Source organism: Gnatocerus cornutus, chromosome 10, assembly GCF_029298725.1.
Source record: "Gnatocerus cornutus isolate USDA-ARS CGAHR chromosome 10, icGnaCorn1.1, whole genome shotgun sequence".
In the NCBI taxonomy this organism is placed as follows: Eukaryota; Metazoa; Arthropoda; class Insecta; order Coleoptera; family Tenebrionidae; genus Gnatocerus; species Gnatocerus cornutus.
In genome coordinates this window covers 7,552,913-7,576,467 of record NC_142242.1, presented here as the reverse complement: position 1 = coordinate 7,576,467, position 23,555 = coordinate 7,552,913, and the positions used below count along the sequence as shown (strand labels likewise).

The following is a 23,555-nucleotide window of genomic DNA, read 5'->3' as shown; positions in this document are numbered from 1 at the left end:
ACTTTGAGTAAATACATCTGAATGAGATTGCACAACACGAAACAATGCGGTTAAATGAGGAGAACTTGAGGACTTGAGAAAGTGACCCTGGCATTTAAAGGGGTGGGTGTAAATATCAATAATTATGTTAGAAAGTTAAGAAACCTTTGCATTATTTATTAAGACTTAAAAATAATAAGCGAGAGTTTTTGTTGCTTGTAAATAAATGCCAGATTTGTTCGTGAAAGTTAGTGTCTGTTCCGGTTAAACTTTTGGTGTTGCGTTTGAAAAAACTTGTTATAATAAGAATCAGCTTACGCAACTAGTTAAAACACGTTGCTTTCACCACTGCTTTAATCCAAGTACTCATTTGCAGCAAAAATCGAAGTGAACACGAAAAGCTCGCATGACTAAGTAAAAACCTCTTTGAAAACGGTCTTTAACCACAGCTCTGGGAGCATTACGTTATTTACTAGACTTTGCTGAAAAATCACGTGTATTCTCTTGAGTTTTTCGAACCTAGTAACTCAATTATCACCTGAATTAACAAGCATTTGATTTCAACACTTTTATTATTAAAGCTCTTGAAAAGCGCCATCTGTAACCAGTTAACTTTCAGTACTCGTGCTTTTCGCGTTTCTTTTATTTGCCTTACAAATTCGTTCTATTGTTAGAATTATTGATATTTTCAGCTCGACTCAATAAGGGTTCATTATAAAAGAACATAAATTAATTTATAATGCTGTTGGACTTATCGATCAACGCTCCGGAATGGCGTAAGTTGCCCACTACGTCATTTCCTTGCATTTTTCTTGCAGAGAGTAGAAATAAAACACTTTTTCTCGTCGCTTCAGACTTCTCAAACCGTAAAAAATACGGACCTAAATAAATGAAGCACAGTTCAACATTTTAGCTTTGTTATGGATACAAAAGTATGCTCAATCGAATTTTTTAGTCGTTGAGCTTGAGCTTTTTAGCAGATTATGGCAATTATTTATCCGAACGACTTGGATGGTTGTGGTGAAATTATTATTACCGGTTTCAGAAACGTGATGTTAAAAACCTGTTATTAGCAACAATCACACATAATTGCTGTTCAATCAGAAATTTTTTTTTTTTTTCGACGTCCAACATCGATGATAAATTCCTAGGATACGCTACACAATTTCCTATTTTATCGCCGCAAATTGTGTTGCCACCTGTTCTTCTTGCACCGCCAAATGAGTATCAGTCATGAAGAGTCTGCAGTGAAAGTTGTTGGCTTAGTTTTACGTTTACTAGAATTTTATGACCACTAAAGTTCGTCATCACGTTGAATAAACGTCATAATTAAAAAAGAAAAACCCGAATGCTTGCAGAGAAATGAGCATTTAAGTTAATCTCCCAGAGGTCAGTTGCATTATTAAAAAAACGGTTCTCGTTTTTCGTAGCAGATACCGCCAGTTTTTTCCAAAACAATAAACGATTGATTGTCGCAACTCGAGATCAGTTTTAATTGATAAAACGTTACTAAATACCAAATAATGCCGTGGATATTTTCCACGCGAATATGGCGCTCCTTATTGAGCTGAGTCTACTTAATTAAAATTTGTTTAAAAAGCGGTGGTGTAGCGCGATGTCTTTTATTATTCAGTTAAAATTGCCAAGTAAAATTAAAGAGAAGATACGCTTCGTTGCGACGGAAATCAAGAAATAAAATAGGCGAAGTTGTAAATACGGAAATGTTGACAGTTTACTATGATAACATTGGACCCCTTCTATTTTTATGTGTGTTGGCGAAGCGACAATAAGAAAACGTGTGTAATATTTTTGGCGACACTTTTTCGGTCCTCCAGTTAGAGAGTAACTTTATTCTTTTATATTTCATCATCGAAATGGCCATCGAGTATGAGGTTAATGGAACTTCGATCATTCCAATAAAATGTTTTTGATGGGCTACCCGACAATTCTGTAATACTATTTCATCACGGTCTTCAACAGTTTAATTGCCAACAGCAAAAAGTTATTAATTACGTGTCTAAAGTTCAATATGTGGATCACAGCCTGCCGCTTGCAACAGACGATTTTTATCCATTTATTCTCAGATAGTTAACTAAGAATCAACTTATTTAACGAACTTTCAAACAATATGTAAGATACACCGTATAACTTCCTTAAATCCTTCGCCCCACAACAAACTTTCATTATTTCACCGTATTTATTAGGGGTTGTGGGGGTAGATCTCGAAGGCATAACATCGAATCGGTTTTTTAATTATATACACCCCGTCATCCTATTACATTAAGCTTCAACCTCATTTGCTTCAAATTTCTTCAACAAGGAATATTTAGAAGCTGATTTTAGGATCTAAGAGAATTCTTGTTGAAACTTTAACGTACGTACGTTAAATAATAAATTTGACATAATTTTTTAAACAGAGGTATAAGAAGATTATTTTACTACATGCTTTTTTTTATTTTTAGTGCAATTCTGATTCACAATGCTCCACTTTCCCCTACGTTTAAACATAACTGATGTATTGATAGGTTAATAGTTGTAATCAACGTCATAAATTGAGCTTAAGTAAACGAATGTATTTAATGAATACCGGCAATAATAGCCGTTTTTTAAAAATAGATTACAGTACGTTTCCATCAATTTTCGCTATTTTAGAGTTTTAGTTCTAAAACTCTGAAATGCTGCTAATGGATCCCAATTTATCTACCTGAATATAATAATGTCTGTGTTTACAATTTGAGTAAAATTTGACTAATGACATTCAGTGGAAATAAATTAAAAAAAGGTTCCACTTTCGTTTAAACGTTATGGCATTGCCACTAAAAACTTTAAGAATTTTCTGCTAGATATTAGTAATTTTCTCCCTTAAGCGATATAATAAATATTCGTCGTTCATACGCTGAGCGAAAGCTGTTTTCACGAGACTTGATACAATTTGTCGCAAAAGTATGTAGACGTGCATTCGTGATTTTGAAGAGGCGGTGTACAAAGGAAACTTAATTTTAAGTTAACAGTCTTAACACGGAATCTAAGCTAATATAGATGTTTCCCATGGCTAAATAAAGCAAAGAGAGATGTTACATATTGGGATCTTTAACAAACGTCAAAAATCACGGAAAATTCAATATTTATGAAGAGCATAATACAACGCTAAGACCTTTCTGATCTAGATTTTCCGTCGAGGCTTTCAAGCTTGAATGGGTTCTCTGTAAATTACGTTTTTAGTTGATATAAAAGCTTGCATTATTAATTTGTAAAGGTTTATGCAAATTATTCCATGAAGGCCGAACTGAGATAACGCAAGGTTAAATAATTATGCATTTATTAAATCGATTTTCTTGTGCACATGTAATTAAAAATTATGTGTTTGGTAATTTTTTTCTCGTGCAAGAAACATGTCAATCGATTTCTTCCTTAGCTTAGATGTTTACAAAGTTGTTTTTCATGTTGCTTGTAAACGGGTTTTTACTCTAGCGTAAAATCAGGATTTTAATATAAACTTCGGTTTTATATTTATTACAAAGTTGTGAATAAAAATTGTTACACCGTACATACAATAAAATTTAAGATGTCATCATTATTAATTGTAAACTTGTTCCATGAATAATTTGGGTACACGCTGAAGAAGCAATATTTCGCACGCATTGCAAAGTTGCGAAATTGGGCTAAGCAGTACTTAGGACGTTGCTACGTGAATTTTATATTAATAGCGGCTTGCATTTTGTTTTGGTAATTCATGATCAAGTAGAAATCTCTGCATATGAAATATTTAACTGACATTTGAGTGAGTAAATGTCGTTGTTGAATTTTCATTGCCATTAACCGGATTTGGGAGCCTCTGAATATTAGTACGACTTAAAAACTGGCAGAAGTTCAATGGATGTTACGTTTTAGAACCCCAGTCGTCGTTTGACAGAATGCTTAACGATTACACGAATCCGTTGTAGAAGCGGAATTTGCATGTGCTCAACTAAACTGACGCTTCGTGTCTTAAAATATAGGGAATAAGGTCAAGTTTCGTTTTCGTCAAGTGACAGACCATGTTAAGTCTCGCATTTACATTCTCAAGATAACACACCAACAACACTTGTATCTCTCCGTTGATCTACCATCCCAGCACACTTTTAATCCACTCTTATCACTAAAATCAAGTTTAAACTAAAAATTTCCCAGGATGCTTAAAATCGATAACGCTAGGTCCATTTTCGTCGCTCATCACCTGGCCTAGCTTTAATAATTTATAAAAATCGATAAGTTATTTTAATCCACGATAGCAATAGTCCCAGCTAACTTTATTTTATGGTAGCTTCGGGGGAAATGCCTCTAAGGTGAACACAAGTACAATCATGTATCACCTTGCATGTTCTGCTGAGACAGGTCAGAAAACAAAAGTCACATAACCCATGAATCCTGGGGGAACGCTTGTCTTTAAAATATTTTCAAAAGCACAAATAAGATGGCTTTGTTACTTTCCCGATTATTCTACCAAATGAAAAATGGAATCATAAATGTGATTCTTTTTTTACATATTCAACATGACAGCAGTTGTAGCTACTTTATTATTATTAAGTACAATTCATGTTCTTCCAATAATGTGTTATCTAGACACTGCACTAAGAAATATTTTAGTATCAAGATACACTTTACAGTAACGAGTTTAGAGTTATATTCATTTTATGTTGCACTTGTGATAACCTTCCAGCAGTGTTATATTTATATGAGAAAGCAACCCATTAAATAATGATGCACTTCCAACTTCACTAACTCACAACAAACTTATACGTATAATACAGCCCTAGAACTTTATCCAGAATACATAACACTCTGAAATTATCCACGAGAGTATTTCTGTTGCCAGATTTACAGCTTCCGAAAAACGTTGACTTAAATTTGACTTTCAATTGCTGCGACTGTTAGTAACAGAGATGGATACTTGGGAAATAATTACAAGTTCTTCTCCTAGAAACTTTCGAGGTTATTTAGAGGCGGTAATTACCGAAGAAGCCATTTGACCGAAAAAGAAAGGAAACTCATTGAATTGTGGACATTCGTCAGCAGTGAAACAAAGATTTCGTTCTATTAATTAGGAGACGACTCGTGCCATTGATTTTATTGTTACGACATTTTCATTATTTTCATAAATGCCAAATTAAACTTAACGGAGAAATGTAAAATAAAGGTGGTGAATATAACCTCGGATTATTATAAAAATATGACGTTAAAATTTAATGTTGGAAATTAAAAACACTCCAGGGTTTAATAACAAAACTGGAACTGGAACTGAGCGCACTATCATGGATTCTTGAAAATTTTAATTCTCTGGATTACAATTATTTCTTTTTTACCTTTGGCCTGACGGTTAAATTTAAGCAAGTTTGATTTTTTGTGGCCAACCCTCGACTTGACCCAAGTTCGACTTTGAAGGCTTCTTGTAGAACCGTATTATACCAATAATTTTATTTAGCAAACTTGGAGAAAATCTAATATTATAATTTTGAAATAAGCAAATATTTGAATTAAATTGTATTGTCAGTAACATTCGTGCTTGTATAATTTCAAAGTGGTTTGGAGCGAGCATAAGAGAAGTGAATATTTTCCTCAAGTTTTGGTGTTTCGACTCCTTTTGAATAGTGATTCTTGTAGCTGAGATTTGGGGTGAATTAAATATTGTTAAAGTTTGCGAAGAAATGAGAATAAAGTCAACATGTATCAGGGACTAAATACAAAAGAGGGTGAGTTATACTTGGAATAAAGTTGAATAAAAGAAATATGTTCGCTGCTTGATAACTTAGTTGAGAAACTGTTTTCGAGACGATTCGGAAATTTTATTCTAACTTTTTATACAGCTGCACCGGCCGTAATCTCAATTTGAACTGTGGGTATAGTATCAGATTTCTTGACTTGATAAAGGTAATATTGTATTCAATTTTGTTCGAAATAAGAACAAATAGTGCGGAAGTTGACGAGTGTCGCCTGTCGAGGTCTTGTATTTATTTATATAAAAACCATTTTGACTGTCAATTATGTTGGATGTGATCGGGAAATAGGATTTAGGAATAGTAAGGTTGAACAAACGATTTATAGATTTTTTGTTTACCGAGGTAATAGGAGGCAGTTAGGACGCTAAGAGGGCGGTCAACACGTGGTGTCAGGGCTTATAATAGTGAATGATTTAGGTTCAGAGCCGATCGATCAGAATGTAGCGACGATGGTGATGGCTCACCTGGACGCACGGTGACGGGCGTCGTCGAAGAGATGACGTCCGTCGGCTGGGGCGGTACGGGTAAATCGCAGCACTCGCGTTCGGGGAACTCGCTGCAGAACACCAGGTCCGCCGCGGCCAGCAGCCAGAGGATCGCCCCAGTACCGCACATACCACCGTCGTCGGCTCACATCTCGGATGCCCTGAGCCGCGACTCCAGCATGTGGCGATCTTAGCGAGCACACAAGACACCACCGACCACGCAAAAGTTCGAGCAAACAGTGAGCAGCGGGAACATTGAACACTGCGCCTTGCGCCACGACGCCACGAGGTCGGTCCGGCGCACCCGCCCCGCGTCCACTACCCCTTACAACTCCAACTTACTACATCCATCTTGCATTCAAATCGACACTGACGTGGAGGGATTACCGACCCATTGACGGATCACAAACAACCACCATAGATCATGGATCTGGCTTAATCGACCGATGATCATAAATTTTGATTCACTCACGACGACTGTATCGTCAAACTTCCAGAGCACGTGTTTAACGACCTCGTCGACCGGTTTGCCATTTCCCTCTCTAATCTCGTCTTCAGGACCATACGCCATCCACCCTTTATTTCCTCTAAATACCCTCATCCTTTCAAGACACTTCGGGGAAGTTTCCCAAATCGCACCCACCAGGAAACTTTCACCTCAGAAACGAATATCGCATTCAATTCTCATCAAAATTAAGTGTCTTTTATGCATAAACAACTCAAATTTACAAGAATCCAATAACCGGCAAAACGTGAGAATTTCGAGCACAAATAAAGGTTTGAGAAAGTTGGAAAATTCCCACTTTGAGCGAGCTATTAAAATAATAAAATCAAAACGTTTCTGTATGTTATATCAAACTAGAAAGGAAACCTCACAAAATAACGTTTCACTTTGATGTAATAAGCTTTTTGTTAAATAATGAGAGCTTAATTTGTTTACTGTGTGATATTTCTCAAGCAGGAACCTAACATTTCTATTAAATAACAACGAAATTCTTAGAAAATTTTAAATATCTTAGAGATTGGGGGAAAGTATAGCGTGCTACTTTGCATAGCACGTCGATAACGGTGTAGTTAAGATAAAAATTTCGTTAGTTGTAATCGACGAGTGTTCGATGCTGTTGAAATTTGATTATTGGTAGACAAGGGTTCCGAAAATTTAAGTATCTGAAAGTGTCCAACGTGCACTGTTCGTTCGGTTTATGGAAACAATTTTGTTTGCTACGCGTTGTATTAATACAAATGTCAATATAAATGTAAACATATTGTAAATAAACTCATACATAACAGTTGCAAGTAAATAATTACCATCACAAAATGAATTTTACCTGAGCAAATTTGCAAAGAATTAGTCTGATGAAACAACAAAGTGCAACGTTAAAATGTTCGTTTAAATATTTGTGTTTAATTAAAAACCTCCTAATAAAACTTGTTTACATGAAGAGATAACAACGTTATTTGTCTTATTTTTTCATAATCATACATCGCATATTGTTGAAATGCTTCATTTGCAAACGGAATTATATGCAAAAACTTCATTGAAATATGAAATATATGAAGCGATTTTTGACAAAATATGCAAGAAATTGTTGAAAAACAAATTATTAATTAAAATAAATTGAAAATTCAATATTCGAAACTTTAATTTAAATTATTTACTCCAAGAATAACCGAGACAGTTCAGTCAGGATTTTTTTTTTATAGAAATCAAATTTTCGACTTTCGAATAATAATAAATAATAATTTCTTAGCTAAAAAATTGCGAGATAATTGTTTCGAATTTGAAATCGATCGGACAAATGCTTTACGAGTTATGGCCAAAAAAAAACCAAAAAATTGAAACATTTTCATCGTTCGAGTCGAAAATTTTTTTTCGCGAAAAATCGACTATCGAATTTTGGGGTTTTGAGAACTTTTCCTAACGTCAAATAATTAGCCGGAAAACGATGGCGCAAACCGCATCTTAATATCTGCAATAGTTTCCAAAATATTTAGCTTTAAAAATTAGAAAAAAATGAAAATCAGCTATTCAAAAATTTGATCGGCCATAACTCACTTATTTGTTGTCGGATTTGAATTTAAATCCCAGATTTGGAATCTACGGAAAATTCTGCGTTCACTGATTTATAATAACTCAAGTTTACTAAAAAAAAAATAAGCGAGATATTAATATCAGAAGTTTGGCATAGTTTTAGTCATGAGTTTTTGCGAAAAACTTTTGGAAAATCAAAAAACTAGAAAATTTATAAAAAATCGCGAGAAAAACGATAGCACAAACGGTTGCAGCAAAGATTTTTTCGAACTTTCGAAAGCCTACAACAATGCCAGAAATGCCATGAGTCAGACAACAAGATATATCTGAGTCCTTTGACCGTGACCTTCGTCTTCGGTTGGCTGGTTGTTCGTTCAATCGCTCTAAATTTTGTCGGAAATCGAGAAGTGAATAATCCGTGTGGTGATTAATAGCGTAAGCTTCGAATTGTAAACGAGAATCGAATTTCGTCCAATGAGACAATACTGTTTATCGGTTTGATGATGGGGAATATCGCTAGTGAATTTGGGGTAGTTCGAACTAAACTTGAGCTTTAGAGAGTGCGTGATGAGAAGACGTCGTATTCTTAGCTTGTCCGGCTTGTGCCAGGCGGTAAATCGGATTATCTAGTATCGATACAGTTTAGGGGTCAGAAGGGCTAATCTGTATGAAAAAGCTTTTAGCTGCCTACTTTCCAGACTTAATTTACGCTTTGTATGAAATGTGCGTTTTTTCGGCAGGAAGTTGCCGGAACAATTAAGCAATGCGGGGTGAATGGATAATGAGGGCCAATCTAGAGACATCTTACAATGGTGCATCATTAAAATGCACCTTACCTCTATAAAGACAAAAAAATGCACAAAAAATACGAAAAATACAGAAGAAACTTTTGTTTCAGTGGAGTTCCAAAGATATAAACCGACAAATGTATAATGTGCATGTCACACAGATAATAGCCTGTTGCTTCTGGCTCGAGGATACAACGGATACTCTAATTTAGCTTCATTCAAAAATTATTATTATCTGTTATTAAAATGAAGCACGAAAAATAGCATTGCGAATTGTTTCAAAATTCATACAATTACAGTTGTATATTTAGTTTGTTAATTTAGTTTTATGAAAAAGCAATACAATTTAAGATACAATTAAATTATTGCAATGTTTTAAACAAAAATTATAAAATAAACAAAAACTGTTTAGAGAATTGTGCATAGAATACAATTCTGTTTGTCCCTTTTATGTTTGCTATTCATAGAGTTTAGGTGAGTTATTTTTTGTTAACTTTATCATTATTTGAGCATTCTAACGTTAGGAAATTTGAGACAAATATACAAATTGAAGGGGGTAATAGAGATAAAGGCGACGACCAAAGCATTGGACTGACACTATTGGAGAAAGAGTAAAAAAAGAAATTTATCGCCGAAAGCAGCAAAAGAAAAAGTGCGAGTCCTAGAGAGACGGAAAGAATTTATTAAACCCTCTAGCTGGTAAAATAGACAAGTCTTAAATTCAAAAAGTAAAAGAAGTGGAGATTAACTAAAGAAGTCGTTGCGTGAAATGGCTTTATGAACACACTGTGGTTATAGTTGACGCCCTCTTCCTCTTAAATCTGATTTGAATATCTCAAGAAGCCTCCTCAGAGTCTTCAGTGGTTAATGGATTTAATCAACGGCAGTGACCGGGTCGGCAATGTTTCTCTCGAACAGATTGTCGCTCAGATTTACTTGTTCGGTGACCACCGACCGGTCATTTGTTTTGTTCTGCTTTATCAACTCCTCTTTGGGTCGATGGGTACGTGTTGGTTGTCCGAAAAGTCATGGTGCAAGCTCGATAAAATTTATCGATTGTAGCTCAATTGTTCACAGCCAATCAAGGAATTTAAGATATAACCGTAGAAACTAGAGACTGGATTATTACCGCCGTTTAGACCCTGCTATGGATAGGGTTGCACCTTTTCGGCTTTACCTCAAAGCTCACAATTATATCAAGACAATTGATGGTGGCCGATAGGATATTGAAATTCCCTAAGATGGGCCTCTAAAAACACTTCCAATTTGCATGTAATTATAAATGTAGCATCTCCTAAGGTTTTACCACCCCAAGCATCGTCCATGTCACGTCTACGTCCAGAGCTATCAAAGTTTTTTAAATGAAATTTTTAACGTCAGTACCGAACTCCAGAACATCGTCTCGATTGTTGAAGCAAGATTCCAACTTCGTTCCTCATTCTTATCACAGTTTGGAAAGAAATCTGATTCCATATTTATTCGCAATTATTTCAGAATAGAGGGTACAAAAGAAATCGCGATAAAATTAACAAACACACGCTGGATTATTTATCGCCGGTGTAATTATTCATGTCGTTTTGTTTACTGATAACATTTTTTCGTCAGAACTCGGTCTCACCCTGTAGGTTTGGCATGAATGACAAAGTATGATTGTGTAAATTGTGGAAATAACACAATGTTACTTCAATAATGCCTTCATTCGCTCAATTAACTTAAACTAATGATTAGCGTGACGAGTTTTTTAATGTAAACTACAATAAGCGATTATGTCGCGAGAATCGGTAATGGCAAAGTGTCACAGGCCTCGATATAGACATCACAAGTAATTCTAAGAGCGAACGCGACGGCAAAATTCCGCCAAGAAAATCTTGTGTTTTAAACACTCTTCAAAACTATTTTGATTATTGACAAAAAAGTAAGTGTTATAACTTGGTTTAAAGTGCTTTTAGTTAAGTGTTACTAGATTGGATAAGCGCCTGCAACGATCGATTATTCCCGGATTTTATAACTAGAAAATAAACAACATGAGAACATTTCTTGGGCTATGATTAAAACGAAACTATTATCAGAGGCGGATTACAGTCGCTTGAGCCCTCGGGCACATGCAAAATATTGGGCCACTTCTATACTAATATCTCAAGATTGCAATCTCGGTTCTGTTTGATTTTTCATTAGATTCTCAACACTTATTTACTTAGAATTTCATTGAATTCTTCTGAAATATTTATCGATTTTCTTAGACCCTCTTGATGTTTAGATACATTTTTAAACAAATAGAAAAATAACCATGTACCGAGTGTTCCGCAAATTGCTTAACATAGGGAAATAACATGAGAATTTGAATTTAATTTTTTCGTGCTCTACCGAACCTCCAAATTAATTTTGGATTGTACTTTAAGAGATTCCTAATTTGGAGCCATTTTTCGAATCAAATGGGGCATTATGGAAAAATTCGGATCAAAAATTTCGAAATGGGTGTTGCAGAGCATTGAAGAGCTGTCATGAAATTGTTATACAAGGTGTTTATAAATGTTTCTAGCCTCAAGGGTGGCTATAAAATAACAAAAAAATTTGCTGGTTATTACAAATGTGGGTTTAGATTTTTCAACTAACATTTTTGGTAACCTCAATCATGGACAAAGTAAATTTTGAAAAAAAAAACTGTTCTAGTTGTAGATTAAAATCTGAAAATCATAAACTTGGACACGAAACCGACCCTGAAACATCGTCACGTAAGTGACAATAATTTTCCTACGACCCATTATAACAATGGCATTTTCCACACGGTTAAATGACTCCGAAAGTTGAAGATTTTGTACATCCATTTACGAAAGTAAAAGTCACTACTGTGATATGAATATCCGCACAGACATGTCAAAATTGACAGTTATTTTGAAATACAAATGTAACTCTCAAATTTTTGTCTTAAAAATCTAGATGATTCACTGTAAAACAACATACAAATGAATTGGTTAGGTCGTTTCTGACAAGTCAATTTTGACAGGTCTGTGCGAATATACTCATATCACACTAGTGACTTTTATTTTCGGAAATGGATGTACGAAAACATCAATCATCTAACTATGTAAAATACGTCGCTTTTATATGAGGTCAAAAAAATGACATTTAAAATAGATAAGAAATGAACTATTGTCAAGACATGGTTTCTTCCTAATGATGAAAGGTCGTAGGAAAAATAGTGTACATAACTAGTCGGAAAGTGTTTTTTTGCACTTGTGTAATATCTGTACTCGGCTAGCGCCTCGTGCATCTACATTCGCACTCGTGCGAAATTTTCGCACTTGTTATGTACCGGGTGTTCCAACGATTGCTGAACATAGGGAAATAACATGGAAAAATGAATTTTATTTTTTTCCTGCTCTCTCGAATCGCCAAATGAAATTCGGTCAATGGTTGATTATTCTTTGAATGATTCTCAATCAGACCGTAATTTTTTAATTCGATGCTTTTACGGCATTATTAAAAAACAACAAATTAAACACGGTTAATTTCAAACTTCCCGCTGAAATATCGGTACAATTAAAATTTGATATTTGTCATTGTGAGAGCAGATCACCGTGAGTCCAAACTAACCTCACTTTTTAAAGATTTGGAGAATTCTTTTGGAGGACTAACCCTAGATGAAGAAGCTAATAGTCCAACTGAGGTGCTACATCAGTTTTACTGCAGTTTTGCGCTACAAAATCGGCAGCATTCATGCTACAACTGAAATGCATCTCATTTGTCAAGATGCTCTGTTAACGGATTATTTGCTTCACCAAGAGTCCAGATGCATTTTAGAAACGACAAAAAATATATGGCAGGGAATGTCGAACAGAAGAATGTAGAACAGAAGAAAGTTCTCCCAACATTTTGTTATATTTTAACCACATTTTTGCACAGACTGAAGTTACCCATGTCGGAAACCAATAATTTGTGCTTAGAACAAGAGTTTTGAAACGTTAGACATCGTTGTTAGTCCTCCAAAAGAAATCTCCAAATCTTTAAAAAGTGAGGTTAGTTTGGACTCACGGTGATCTGCTCTCACAATGACAAATATCAAATTTTAATTGTACCGACATTTCGGCGGAAAGTTTGAAATTAACCGTTTTCAATTTCTTTTTTTTAATAATGTTGTAAAAGCATCAAATTAAAAAAATTACGGTCTGATTGAGAATCATTCAAAGAATAATCCACCATTGACCGAATTTTATTTGGGGGTTCGAGAGAGCAGGAAAAAAATAAAATTCGTTTTCCCATGTTATTTCCCTATGTTCAGCAATCGCTGGAACACCCGGTACATATCTATTTCAGGATAGTAAAATTCACTATGGAAACAAAGCGGCAAAAGAGGGCATGAAGGGAATTCCAGAGCCACCCTTGATGCTACAAACATTTATAAACACCTTGTATTAGGTAATATTCACAATGCTTTAAGTAGGTCAGAAAACAGGTTCACTTGCCTTTTTAGTGATGACGTCACACCTGCACCGACTAGACTAGACATGATCTTCCGTTATGTGCGAAAATTGATGATTATTCTTGAAAATAAGCAACTCCCAGCTGAATCCTTCCATTCCAGAACCTCCAGAAGGGATTTACCTGGGATAGAACAACTTCCACTTTCACTTTTCTGTTTCGACTTAAACACTTTTGCGGTACAACACCAAACTGATAAAACTGATAAAACTGAGTTTCCCACACAACACCTTCACTCTTATCACAAAACCTGCACTAAATAACACTTGTTCGGAGATGGAAACTCAAGAAAACCTGCAAAAATTGGAAATTTGAACACAAGACGACGCGTAAAAAAACGAGACGTCAAAGACTGTCGGCAACTCTCGGCAATGTTCGGTGCTTGAGATGATGACGTTGCCATTGTTAGAACCGAACGTTCCCGAGACTTGCCGACAGTTTATGACGTTTGGCTTAACTTCGTGTTCAAATTTTTAATTTTTGCAAGTTTTTTTGAGTTACCACCCCCAAACAAGTGTCATTTGGTGCAGTTTGTGTGATAAGGGTGAAAGTGTTGCCTGGAAACCTCAGTTTTATCAGTTTTATCATATTGGTGTTCGAAATTCAACAAGCGCTGTGAAAGTGATTTTGGAAGTGTTCTATCCCATGTAAACCTTCTCTGGAGGTTCTGGAATGGAAGGATTCAGCTGGAAGTAGCTTGTTTTCAAGAATAATCATCAATTTCGGCACATAACGGAAGATCATGTCTGGTCTAGTCGGTGCAGATGTGACGTCATCACTACGAACAAGGGTAAGTGAACCTGTTTTGTTTTGCGTCTGGCCTACTTAAAGCATTGGGAATATTAAAGGTGTTGATACTATTCACGCATAACTAAATTTAAAATGTAAGATTAGTATAAACAATGTGACAGCTCTCCAATTTTCAACACTTGGTATAATATGTATGAGCCACCAACATTTTTATTTTGGGTAGGCCATGGCAAGTGGGAGACAACATAGAAGTCATGACTGAGTGAAATTTTGTTTTTGTTATAACCTCAATTATTCTTTGATCAAAATAGCATATCTTTGGATTATTCGTGTTGTTTGGGTTAATTTGGGCTAATTTGGGCTAATTCTGGCTCATTCGGGTTAATTTGGGCTATTGAAACAGTAGTTTGAATCACAAAGCCGGAAACGCCCTTTTAGAAGTTTGGGAGCCGACGTGTGATCCACACTATTTTTTATATGAACAAAATTTAAAAAATATTTTTTTTCGATATATGTAGTGACTTTTACTCTTCAAGGTTGCTTGCCTAGTAATTTTTCGTATCTGATTACTCGTACATTACTATATATACATACAGTATGTCCCCGGATTGAGTTCACAAGAGGGAAAAAAAGTTTATTTTCCATTTTACAAAAAAATGACAAATGATTAGTTTCCAATTTCAAAGATTGAGATAAATCGTTCTGCGCAAGTTTAAATCAATGATTTTCATCATCATGCTCAAAAGTAAACATAACCTCAAATGAGAAATATTACAAATGTCAAGAACGTCACTGACGTCAGCGATTATTGACAGACCGAACGCAGGGATGTCCAAAATTGGGCGTGGAAAATTATTTTTTCCATAGCCGACTACGATTTTGCATCTTTTGGAAATGTTGAGGGGTCTTTTTCTCGGCAACTTGACTAGCTAGACGGTTGAGTTTTGGCACACTCGGATAAATATTGATGTTCTATAAAATGACTTGAATCTTAACTAATTAAAATTTAAAATAAGACAAGTAAAATTAACATTTTTAAGACAAGGATGACGCTGGTAATGTCACATTATCCTTACCTATTCAAGAAATTATATTTTAAATTTTGGAAAAATCCGTTCATAAATGACAAAGATATTAAGCCCGAAAGTCTTAGATGGGCCACCCTGTATAAAAAACTGAAGGTTTTGCGGCCCATTTCCAATCTAACTCCTTTAAATTCGCCCGTGACATTATTTATTTATATACGAAAATTTTCAATAAACCGCATTAAAACCGTGCCGCTTTTACATAATTAATTTCGTTTTATTAATTACTTTCATTTAACATTAAAATATCGACACATAAATAGGACAGTATCCGCTTTAAACATTTTATTATTTTATAATTATTTGTGTCAGCAAATTGGTGCAAGATATTGAGCTTAAATTTTGATTTAAAAACGCGTCGATAAAACAGTCTGAAAGCTTCTATGAAAGTTTCAGTGAAATGTTAGAAGTTGTCTATAATTTCAGGATGTTTTTCATGGAAATTGTGTGTGTACGAGATTACTATCGCCTCCTATAATTACTAACATGGAAAACAACTATCGTGATCAGAACTGTCCAAATTCTAAAGCAGTGCCACTGTATCGATTCATCCGTTATTAATAAGACGCTAGAAAAACTTGCTAAAAACACGATTGAATGCCATAAAAAAATTAATTTGACGGCGACAAAGTTATTATTTCGGTGGCAACCAGCATTTAAAATTTAGCACAGCCTGTTTAATTCATTGATTATGTCTGGCTCTGCGTTTATGTAGGTTGACTAATTAGTACTCGGTAATCGATTAATATGAATGAGCCTTAACGACAAATAGCCGCTCGAAGACGAATGCTCTTTCTTTATTTCAGAGTTAATTGCGAGTATTTTTAATTATGGCGAAAATTTGAAATTAGCGCGGGAGTTCATTAAAACGTGTAATAAAGGTGAAGACAATTTTTTGCTGCGATTGTGTGAGAGTTTCGCCTTCGGTTTGTGTGTCTTCTAGTGGAGAGCGTCAAGTTTAATTGAAAGCGGGGTTATGAATGGTGACAAAACTGTAATGAATGTAAGACATCGTCCGGAAACAAATTGTACAAGTGTTTGAGTCGTAATTTGGGACATTTGGTTTTATGCGTTTGTAGTTTCATGTATAAATTTACATTTACTTAGTACGTATCAAATTCGAGGTGGTTAAAATTTAATCGAGTTCCCTGTAGCGAGGAGGAAATAGAAGAATTCATATATAAATAAATATCTCGCCCCTGTTTGTCCTTAGTCCTAACTCTGGCAAAGTGGAGCATATCTTTTAGCACTTGCCCTGTTGTCTTTGGACTATAATGCATGCTTGGTCTTGACAGCTGAATTATTCTCCGGTATTTATAAAGCAACTAAACCGCCTCGAAAAGTCCCCGCTCTTTTTTGGAGCAACTTCATTTCTTCTTCTTTCTTCTTTCACAATACGCAACATCATACAAGCTTGATTTTATCCGAGCAACCCTTTTATTTAATTATTCATTATACGTGTGAAGTATTATAATAACACATCATCCCTTTACATGGACAACTGCTTAAACATCCCAGATTAAATTTTAATACGCTGGATAGAACATGTTACAAAACATCAAGATAAAACGAAATATTTAAATAAAACAAACAAAATTTCATAGTGCTTTAGAGTAACTCGGCAAACCGGAAATACTGCAAAGCTTTGATAAAATGTTGCGCTAAAATCTTATTTCAATAAAGAAAATAAGACGTGCAGGTACTTTAGGTCCTTTGGGATAAATTTAAAACGGGCACTTTTTTGAAATATATTAGGTTGAATTTTTACTCAATAAATATCGGCTGCAACACTGCACTTTGCGTCATCACATTTTGGATGCCAAAAGCTCTCTTGGTGTCAAAGAAACTTCTCGCTAGAGACAACTAACGGCGCCTTTAACGTGAATAAAAAACTCGATAAATCACATAAAATAATGTTCGCTTGAAAACCAACACGCACACAAAACCTGGTAAATCTATACCCAAAATTTGAATAAAATTAACGTGCTAAATAATTCTGATACATAGTTCAATAATTTTGTTACACCTCCTACACAAAACTGTCGGCGATTGTTGTTCCACGTTATTTGTAAATTATAAATCAATATAAGCACTCAATATTATTATATGATTATGTAGACAATATAAGTTTAATGTTTTCGGCCTTCAACTTGTTTGTATCAAACCAGTGGGACGTCGATATTTAAAGGAAAATCTACTTAAAAGTGCATAAGCTCTGGCGCCAAAAATAATCGATGCTAATATCAATGTCCAACGTTGTTGGTGTTGCGTTACAGAGATATTTCCAGTAAATAATTGCAAAATGGAAAATCATTTTAAAAAGGATTACTTTCCATTTTATCGACATTTTAAAAAGCGGAATTTAAAAAATTGTGCACAGTAATTTTTTGAAATGAAACAATAATACTTTTTCAGATTATCAAGTAAGTAAGGAATATGCTAATAAGAAGCGTCAAAACGGGCCACAGAGGCTCTGCGCAAGAAAAAGTTAATTTTTGCTTTTGAGCGGATATAATAATGTATATAATTAAGAAGAGAGAGTGAAGAGTCTCAGTTACTTCCCTAGGGAGCAAATACGTAGGTATTACAACTGCAGGTAATTTCTGCCATTCACTAATCCTCTTAGGAATGTTCAAGTTTGAGCTGAGCTTATCTGAAGGAAGATTTGGATATATTTCAGAGTGGAAAAAAAGTGGATTTTTAAGGTCGTCATTGTTTCAGTGAGGCGAGTAGAGATTTAGAATCAGCAAGGTTGTCGTGTAAATGAAAATTTCGTTTTAAAGAGTCATTTGTCGTTCGCTTGATAAGAGAATGATGGAATAATTGGATATGAAAAAGTTGATTTTTTCCTGATTTATGCGTAAAGTTTTCAGGGTTAGGAGGGTAAGGTGTTTCTTGTGTTTAATGGGGGTTGGTGTTATCGAAATTCCGGTCTCTGTTTGGTGAAATTAAAATTGGTCATAAATTAGTAAAAATTAATTTTGAGCGGGCGTATTTGCCGTGTAAACGGGGATAAAAATTTTGTTAGAATTGTACGGGATACGATTGGTAATACTGAGTTTAACGCGTCGAAACAATGGAAACTGCTATAAATAATGTTAAAGAGAAAATAAAGTATATCACCGAAGCAGCAGTTTATAAAATGCGGAGCTGTCTCGCCTGTTTATTTGTATAGTAGTGTATGATTTATTATATTTGCAAAACTGTCTTGCAATGAATTGTTAGCGTTTTTGATTTCGTTTCGCGTTTTATGAAATAGAGGAGGGAATGTGTATCCATGGCAACACTCAAGTGTGACGATCTGATTTTGCATAGGATATTTTCCTGTCTGGACTGTACACTCGGAACTAAGAAATCCTTCTACCGGAGTTGCTTTCCGCTTTTTCCGGAACATGCTCTTATTTCTGCTTATGGTGTATCCTATCACATATTTCAATTATATGGTTTCACCCCAATACACCGAAAGAATTACATCCGAAAACTGCTGTCTCTTGAATTGTTTACACCTCGCAACAAATTGCGTCCTCTCTACTTTCTCCCATTCTTGTTAAACACCTAATTCAATAAATAAGTAATAAAATTGCACCCTCTTCATGTTTAAAAAAATTGCTTTCTTTATATTTTCTATTTAAAAATGTGATTTACCCTCATCCGGACTGCTGCTTTTACCAAGTGGCTTTTTCTCACGCACGTTTAATTGTCCAAATTAACTTACACGCTATTCTAGTTGAATGTCCAGAGTCTATTGACTTAAATCGTTTTAATTCGAACGCTGGTCATTCTTCATTCCTTAACTCTATGCTTAGATTAAATCGACTTCCACAAGGACCCATTAACTCCCTTTCGACTTAAGTTACTTCCCTTATTAATCACACCAGCTATCTACTTTAATCACCTATGTCGAAATCTGGCTAAGCACACAAATGTAAATAATTTTACACTTATATTGATCCAAATTGCTAAGTCACTCTGAACTTTGAACTAAATTTGACCTTATGTAAATTTCAGTCTGTTTAGATCATATAAAATATCAACTATTTCAATTATTCGTCAGTGAAAAAACTAAGTGCTAATCGGGTTCACAGCATTTCAAAGTGCTTGCGATTAAGTGTCGCTAGAGTGTATAAACGTCTGCAAAGTTCCATTTTATAACGGTTAAATAAACATGATTATAAAATCACTCTTTTACACTGAAAAGCTAGAAATTGAAATTGTTGTGTTCCAATATTTGAATGTAATTGTTTGTTTTACACATTAAAATGTTTAGCACATTTAAATTATTATTTCATTACTAATAATTCCTTTAATTTCATATTAAAATACCCCCATTATTCACTATTCAATAAATTTGTACTGGAGCAGTGAAAAGTCAGTTCTAAATTGTTGTCAATAATTTGGAAAATTGGGTAATATTCTGATTTACATATTTCGTATCTAGTAACGCAAACAATATATTCAATACGTTATAAAAATAAAAGAAAATAGAGCGAAAAATACTTCGCATCGCTAATAATTTATAATCAGCGCGATGAAGCCGCAAGCTTGAACCGCTTTAAAAATCTCCGTTTATTTCATGTGAAGCGACAAAAATACGAGAGTTTTTTAAAGTAATTTCTTTTATTCTGACAACATATGGAAGATAAAAGGGAACTTTTTTGAAACCGCATGTCAATTAAAAATACATAAATTCAATTCCATTGGGAATCAAATAATTATCCAACCGCAAATGCAAATCAAGTATCTGCTCCGCACGCGTCCATCTTTCACCGATATGGTAACAGAATTATTACCGAATAAAAATTTCAGTTTTTCTCAGTTTCTCTCCGTTTTTATTAATATGGTTTAAAGCGGAAAATATGAAGGGAGGAATTTGCAAATAGATATAGAGCGCTTGTTGTGAAAGGGAAAAGAAGTTTAGAAGTTTTGTTCTAATGCCGAAGCTCAGTAGATAATTCCCTCTATAACGCAAGACATATAATAATAGCCAAGTCTCCACGCGATACAAACTTCTAAAGACTGCTCGAAACAAGAAGAGCCCTCTCTACAACATGAGAAATGTTGATGTAGGATTAGGGGAGCCATGTATGTTTGTGTGTTTTACGATGACTTTCGCTGTATGCTACATTCATTGATCGCAATTTTTACGTTTAGGAATTCAAGATACTTTTTGTTACATAATGCAGTGACGCTTTCCCGGCGCGGTTTTTTGTCGGCTACATTTACGCCCACACTAGCGATCAAATTTTATTTTTATAAATTCGGTATTGATTCCTTTTTTATTACAATTCCTACGACACACCGAAAGGGCATTTGTCACTTATTCAAACATATTCCGGCACAGGTCGTAATTTTTTTAAAGCTTGATTAATTCAGATAAAAAATGACCAATATCATTTCATTCCTTAACGATTTTGCCTTGACGGCGGCGTAAAAAGAACCAAGAACAAGCGAAATGGAGACTCGAAGGAATAAGAAGAGATACATTAATCAAAAGTAGTTTCTTCTCGACGCTCTGGGATCCTCTAAAATTGCGAGTTCCACATTCAATTCAAATTCTTGGTCCTAGTCTCAGGTCATCCACATTTTCACATTACACTTGGCATGCATAAAATGCAAATAAATCCGCTAATAAACACCAACACCACCAAATCCACCGTCACAATTGATAAATCGATTTTTTTATCTTTCTCAACAAATGGTGGATGCGCCGCGTTACAAAAACAAAATTATTAAAAATGATAGGGATCAAGGCGATCACGGTTTTTTCTACTTGTGCCTGTTAAAGGATTTGAGTTAGACATCGAACAATTTTCAATGCTGTCAGCACAAATCTGTGCTCACTTGTCTTGCTATCTATGTAATATCGAGAAAAACGATGTATCGGCTTCTCTTTACATATTAAATCTGCACAGTTGTCACGTCAATTTTCTTCAATTACCGGGAGGATCGGAGTCTGAGAAATCGACAAGTTGAATCGTTTTTGCCAGAACTCACTTATCGAAAGCTAGACTGGACGAAAGACACTTCAAAATATTAACATTATTCCCAGGACAAACTAGGAGCGCGCACAACTTTCGAAAGTTACTTTTCTATTGCAGGATTCTACTGCAGTTTCACAAAATGAACCGGTAGCTCATTTTTCTCTTTTTCACTTTTCTCAAAAAAATCTTAAATTACGTCGCCAAACGGTGAGGCTTAAAATTAAAACTGTTTTAGTGAAAACTTCTAAAGTGTCTCTGTCGTTTTGGAACATTACAATGGAGGCCTATCGATTATGATGTTCCTGTGTGCAATAACAGAGTATTAAGAGGTTCTAACTATGAACTAATTAAAGTAATGGTTTCTCCTCGAGTGCCGATTGTGGATATTAGGAATCAGAATTTTGTATCAGCTAAATAATGTATTTAGGCCAAATTTTGGTAACACAATCAAAGATTGAGTGTGAGATACAGTTGAAGTGGTGACTCTATTCATTTCTTCAACATTATTAAAAGCATAGATTTAGAGTTGATACGCTTACGAAGCACATTTCTTTATCCGTCTTTGGGTGGTAAAAATACAAAATTACTACTTTTGTTATTTGTATTTCGTTGACAATGGCAACATTAATGGAGAAATTGATTTTCATAATACACCGAAGAACTATTGTTCAGTCTTTAATAAAGTTCCTCTTTGTAAATCCTGAAAACGACTTCGATATCTATTCAACTAAAATTGTTCGATAGATCACGGAAGAAGAAATTCTTTATTCCGTAACAACTAAAGAATTGGGAGGATTTGAATTATGGTATATTTAAGTGTTCTTGTTATAAGAAATTAACTAAGTTAGAAACTTACGTTCGAACTTGCGTTAGCCGGCTAAATCGAAATAATATCCTAGAGGGAAGATTTTTCTTCAGTTTAGTTTGTTATAACGAGTTTATCAGTGCTCAAGTATCGCAAATAAATAAACCAGTTATAGCATTACAAGGTTTCTTCAATTATCGACAAATCATTCGTCCCGAAGAAAATATTCCACATTTTATGCAAAATCGATACGTAGATAGCTTGTCTGAACAAAATCGAAAGATTATGCGCCTAACAGCACGTTGTTCCGCTTTATTTACTAATAAATTTGGCTAAATCGATAAATCTTGTTTGCGAAGTTCTTTATATAGAGCATAAGCGAAATAGGTGTTTCGTCGAGATTTTATTGTGCTATTTAGATGCACTTTGCACCATGTAACTGAAAATAAATAACTCAAATTCATTACACCGAAAAATTCCTTCAACAAATAATACAAAGAAAATCGGGTCTCGTCTATTCAGTAAACTAAAAACAATCGGGACGAAAACAAACTACGTTTACGAAGGCAACCTTTAATCGGATCGAACTCGATCAGAATTTATTGAATCATTGAAACTAATCTGGAAAGCTCGGTAATATGTGGGGCACATCGTGACCGACGTTTGTCAGGTCTAATCTCTGAACTAGTTTTAATAAAAAAATCAACTAAACTCTCCATCCAAAAAACTTAAAATTAGGTCTCGTAGTAATTTTTTCAGCTACATTTATGCGTCGTCTCAAGGAAATAAAACGAAAACCAATTAATCTTCTGCTGACGCCTTGTTCTGATTACAGTTAATTTCTTTTCGGAAGATTGAGTTAGAAATAAGTGACAGAAGAATTGATTTTAAAATATATTAGGATAACTATACCTAGACTTGTTCTTGATTTGAATAAAAATCGCCCTCTGTCGCGGTGTTAATTCAAATTATTCAAATTTGTTAAAATGAGAAATAATTACCATCAGATTCTTTATTTTATTCCAACGCTAAAATGGCCCCTCAAAGAAATTAGGGTCGCTTTAAGCAAAACACAAGTAATTAATTCATAAATTTGCTAATTACTGCATATTTAAGTAAGTAAATCCAGAAAAGTCATAACGGAAAGTGGTTTCGGGGCTATTGATCAAAAGACTTAAATTATTCATGGTAATTTTTCTATGGTAACTTTACTGTTCCAATATCATAACAAATATCCTACTTATTTAAGCCTCATAAAATTATTCGATAATACACACTTTGAATAATTTCTGAAACAGAAATCTATACGAACTACCCTTTCTACAAATAGCAACGGTGGCGCCCTCTCGTACAACCAGGGTAAGGCGTAGATAGCGACATCTATAGTTAGGTGGTAAAGTTCAAAATAGGGGTTG

The 23,555-nt window shown here is 34.7% G+C and overlaps 1 protein-coding gene across 4 annotated transcripts in view; it reads right to left on the bottom strand.

The window, feature by feature from the left end:
• Positions 1–23,555, bottom strand: part of LOC148167567 (uncharacterized) — a 103,257-nt gene that overhangs the window by 60,147 nt on the left and 19,555 nt on the right. For 3 of the 4 annotated variants that reach the window (XM_088047807.1, XM_088047809.1, XM_088047810.1), the window contains exon 1: positions 6,200–6,455. The exons of the other annotated variant lie outside the window; for it this stretch is intronic. In XM_088047807.1, the coding sequence (XP_087903933.1) occupies positions 6,200–6,350 (151 nt within the window). In that variant the 5' untranslated portion in view covers positions 6,351–6,455. Of the gene's footprint in view, positions 1–6,199; positions 6,456–23,555 lie in introns of those variants that run through there. 4 annotated transcript variants of the gene reach the window in all.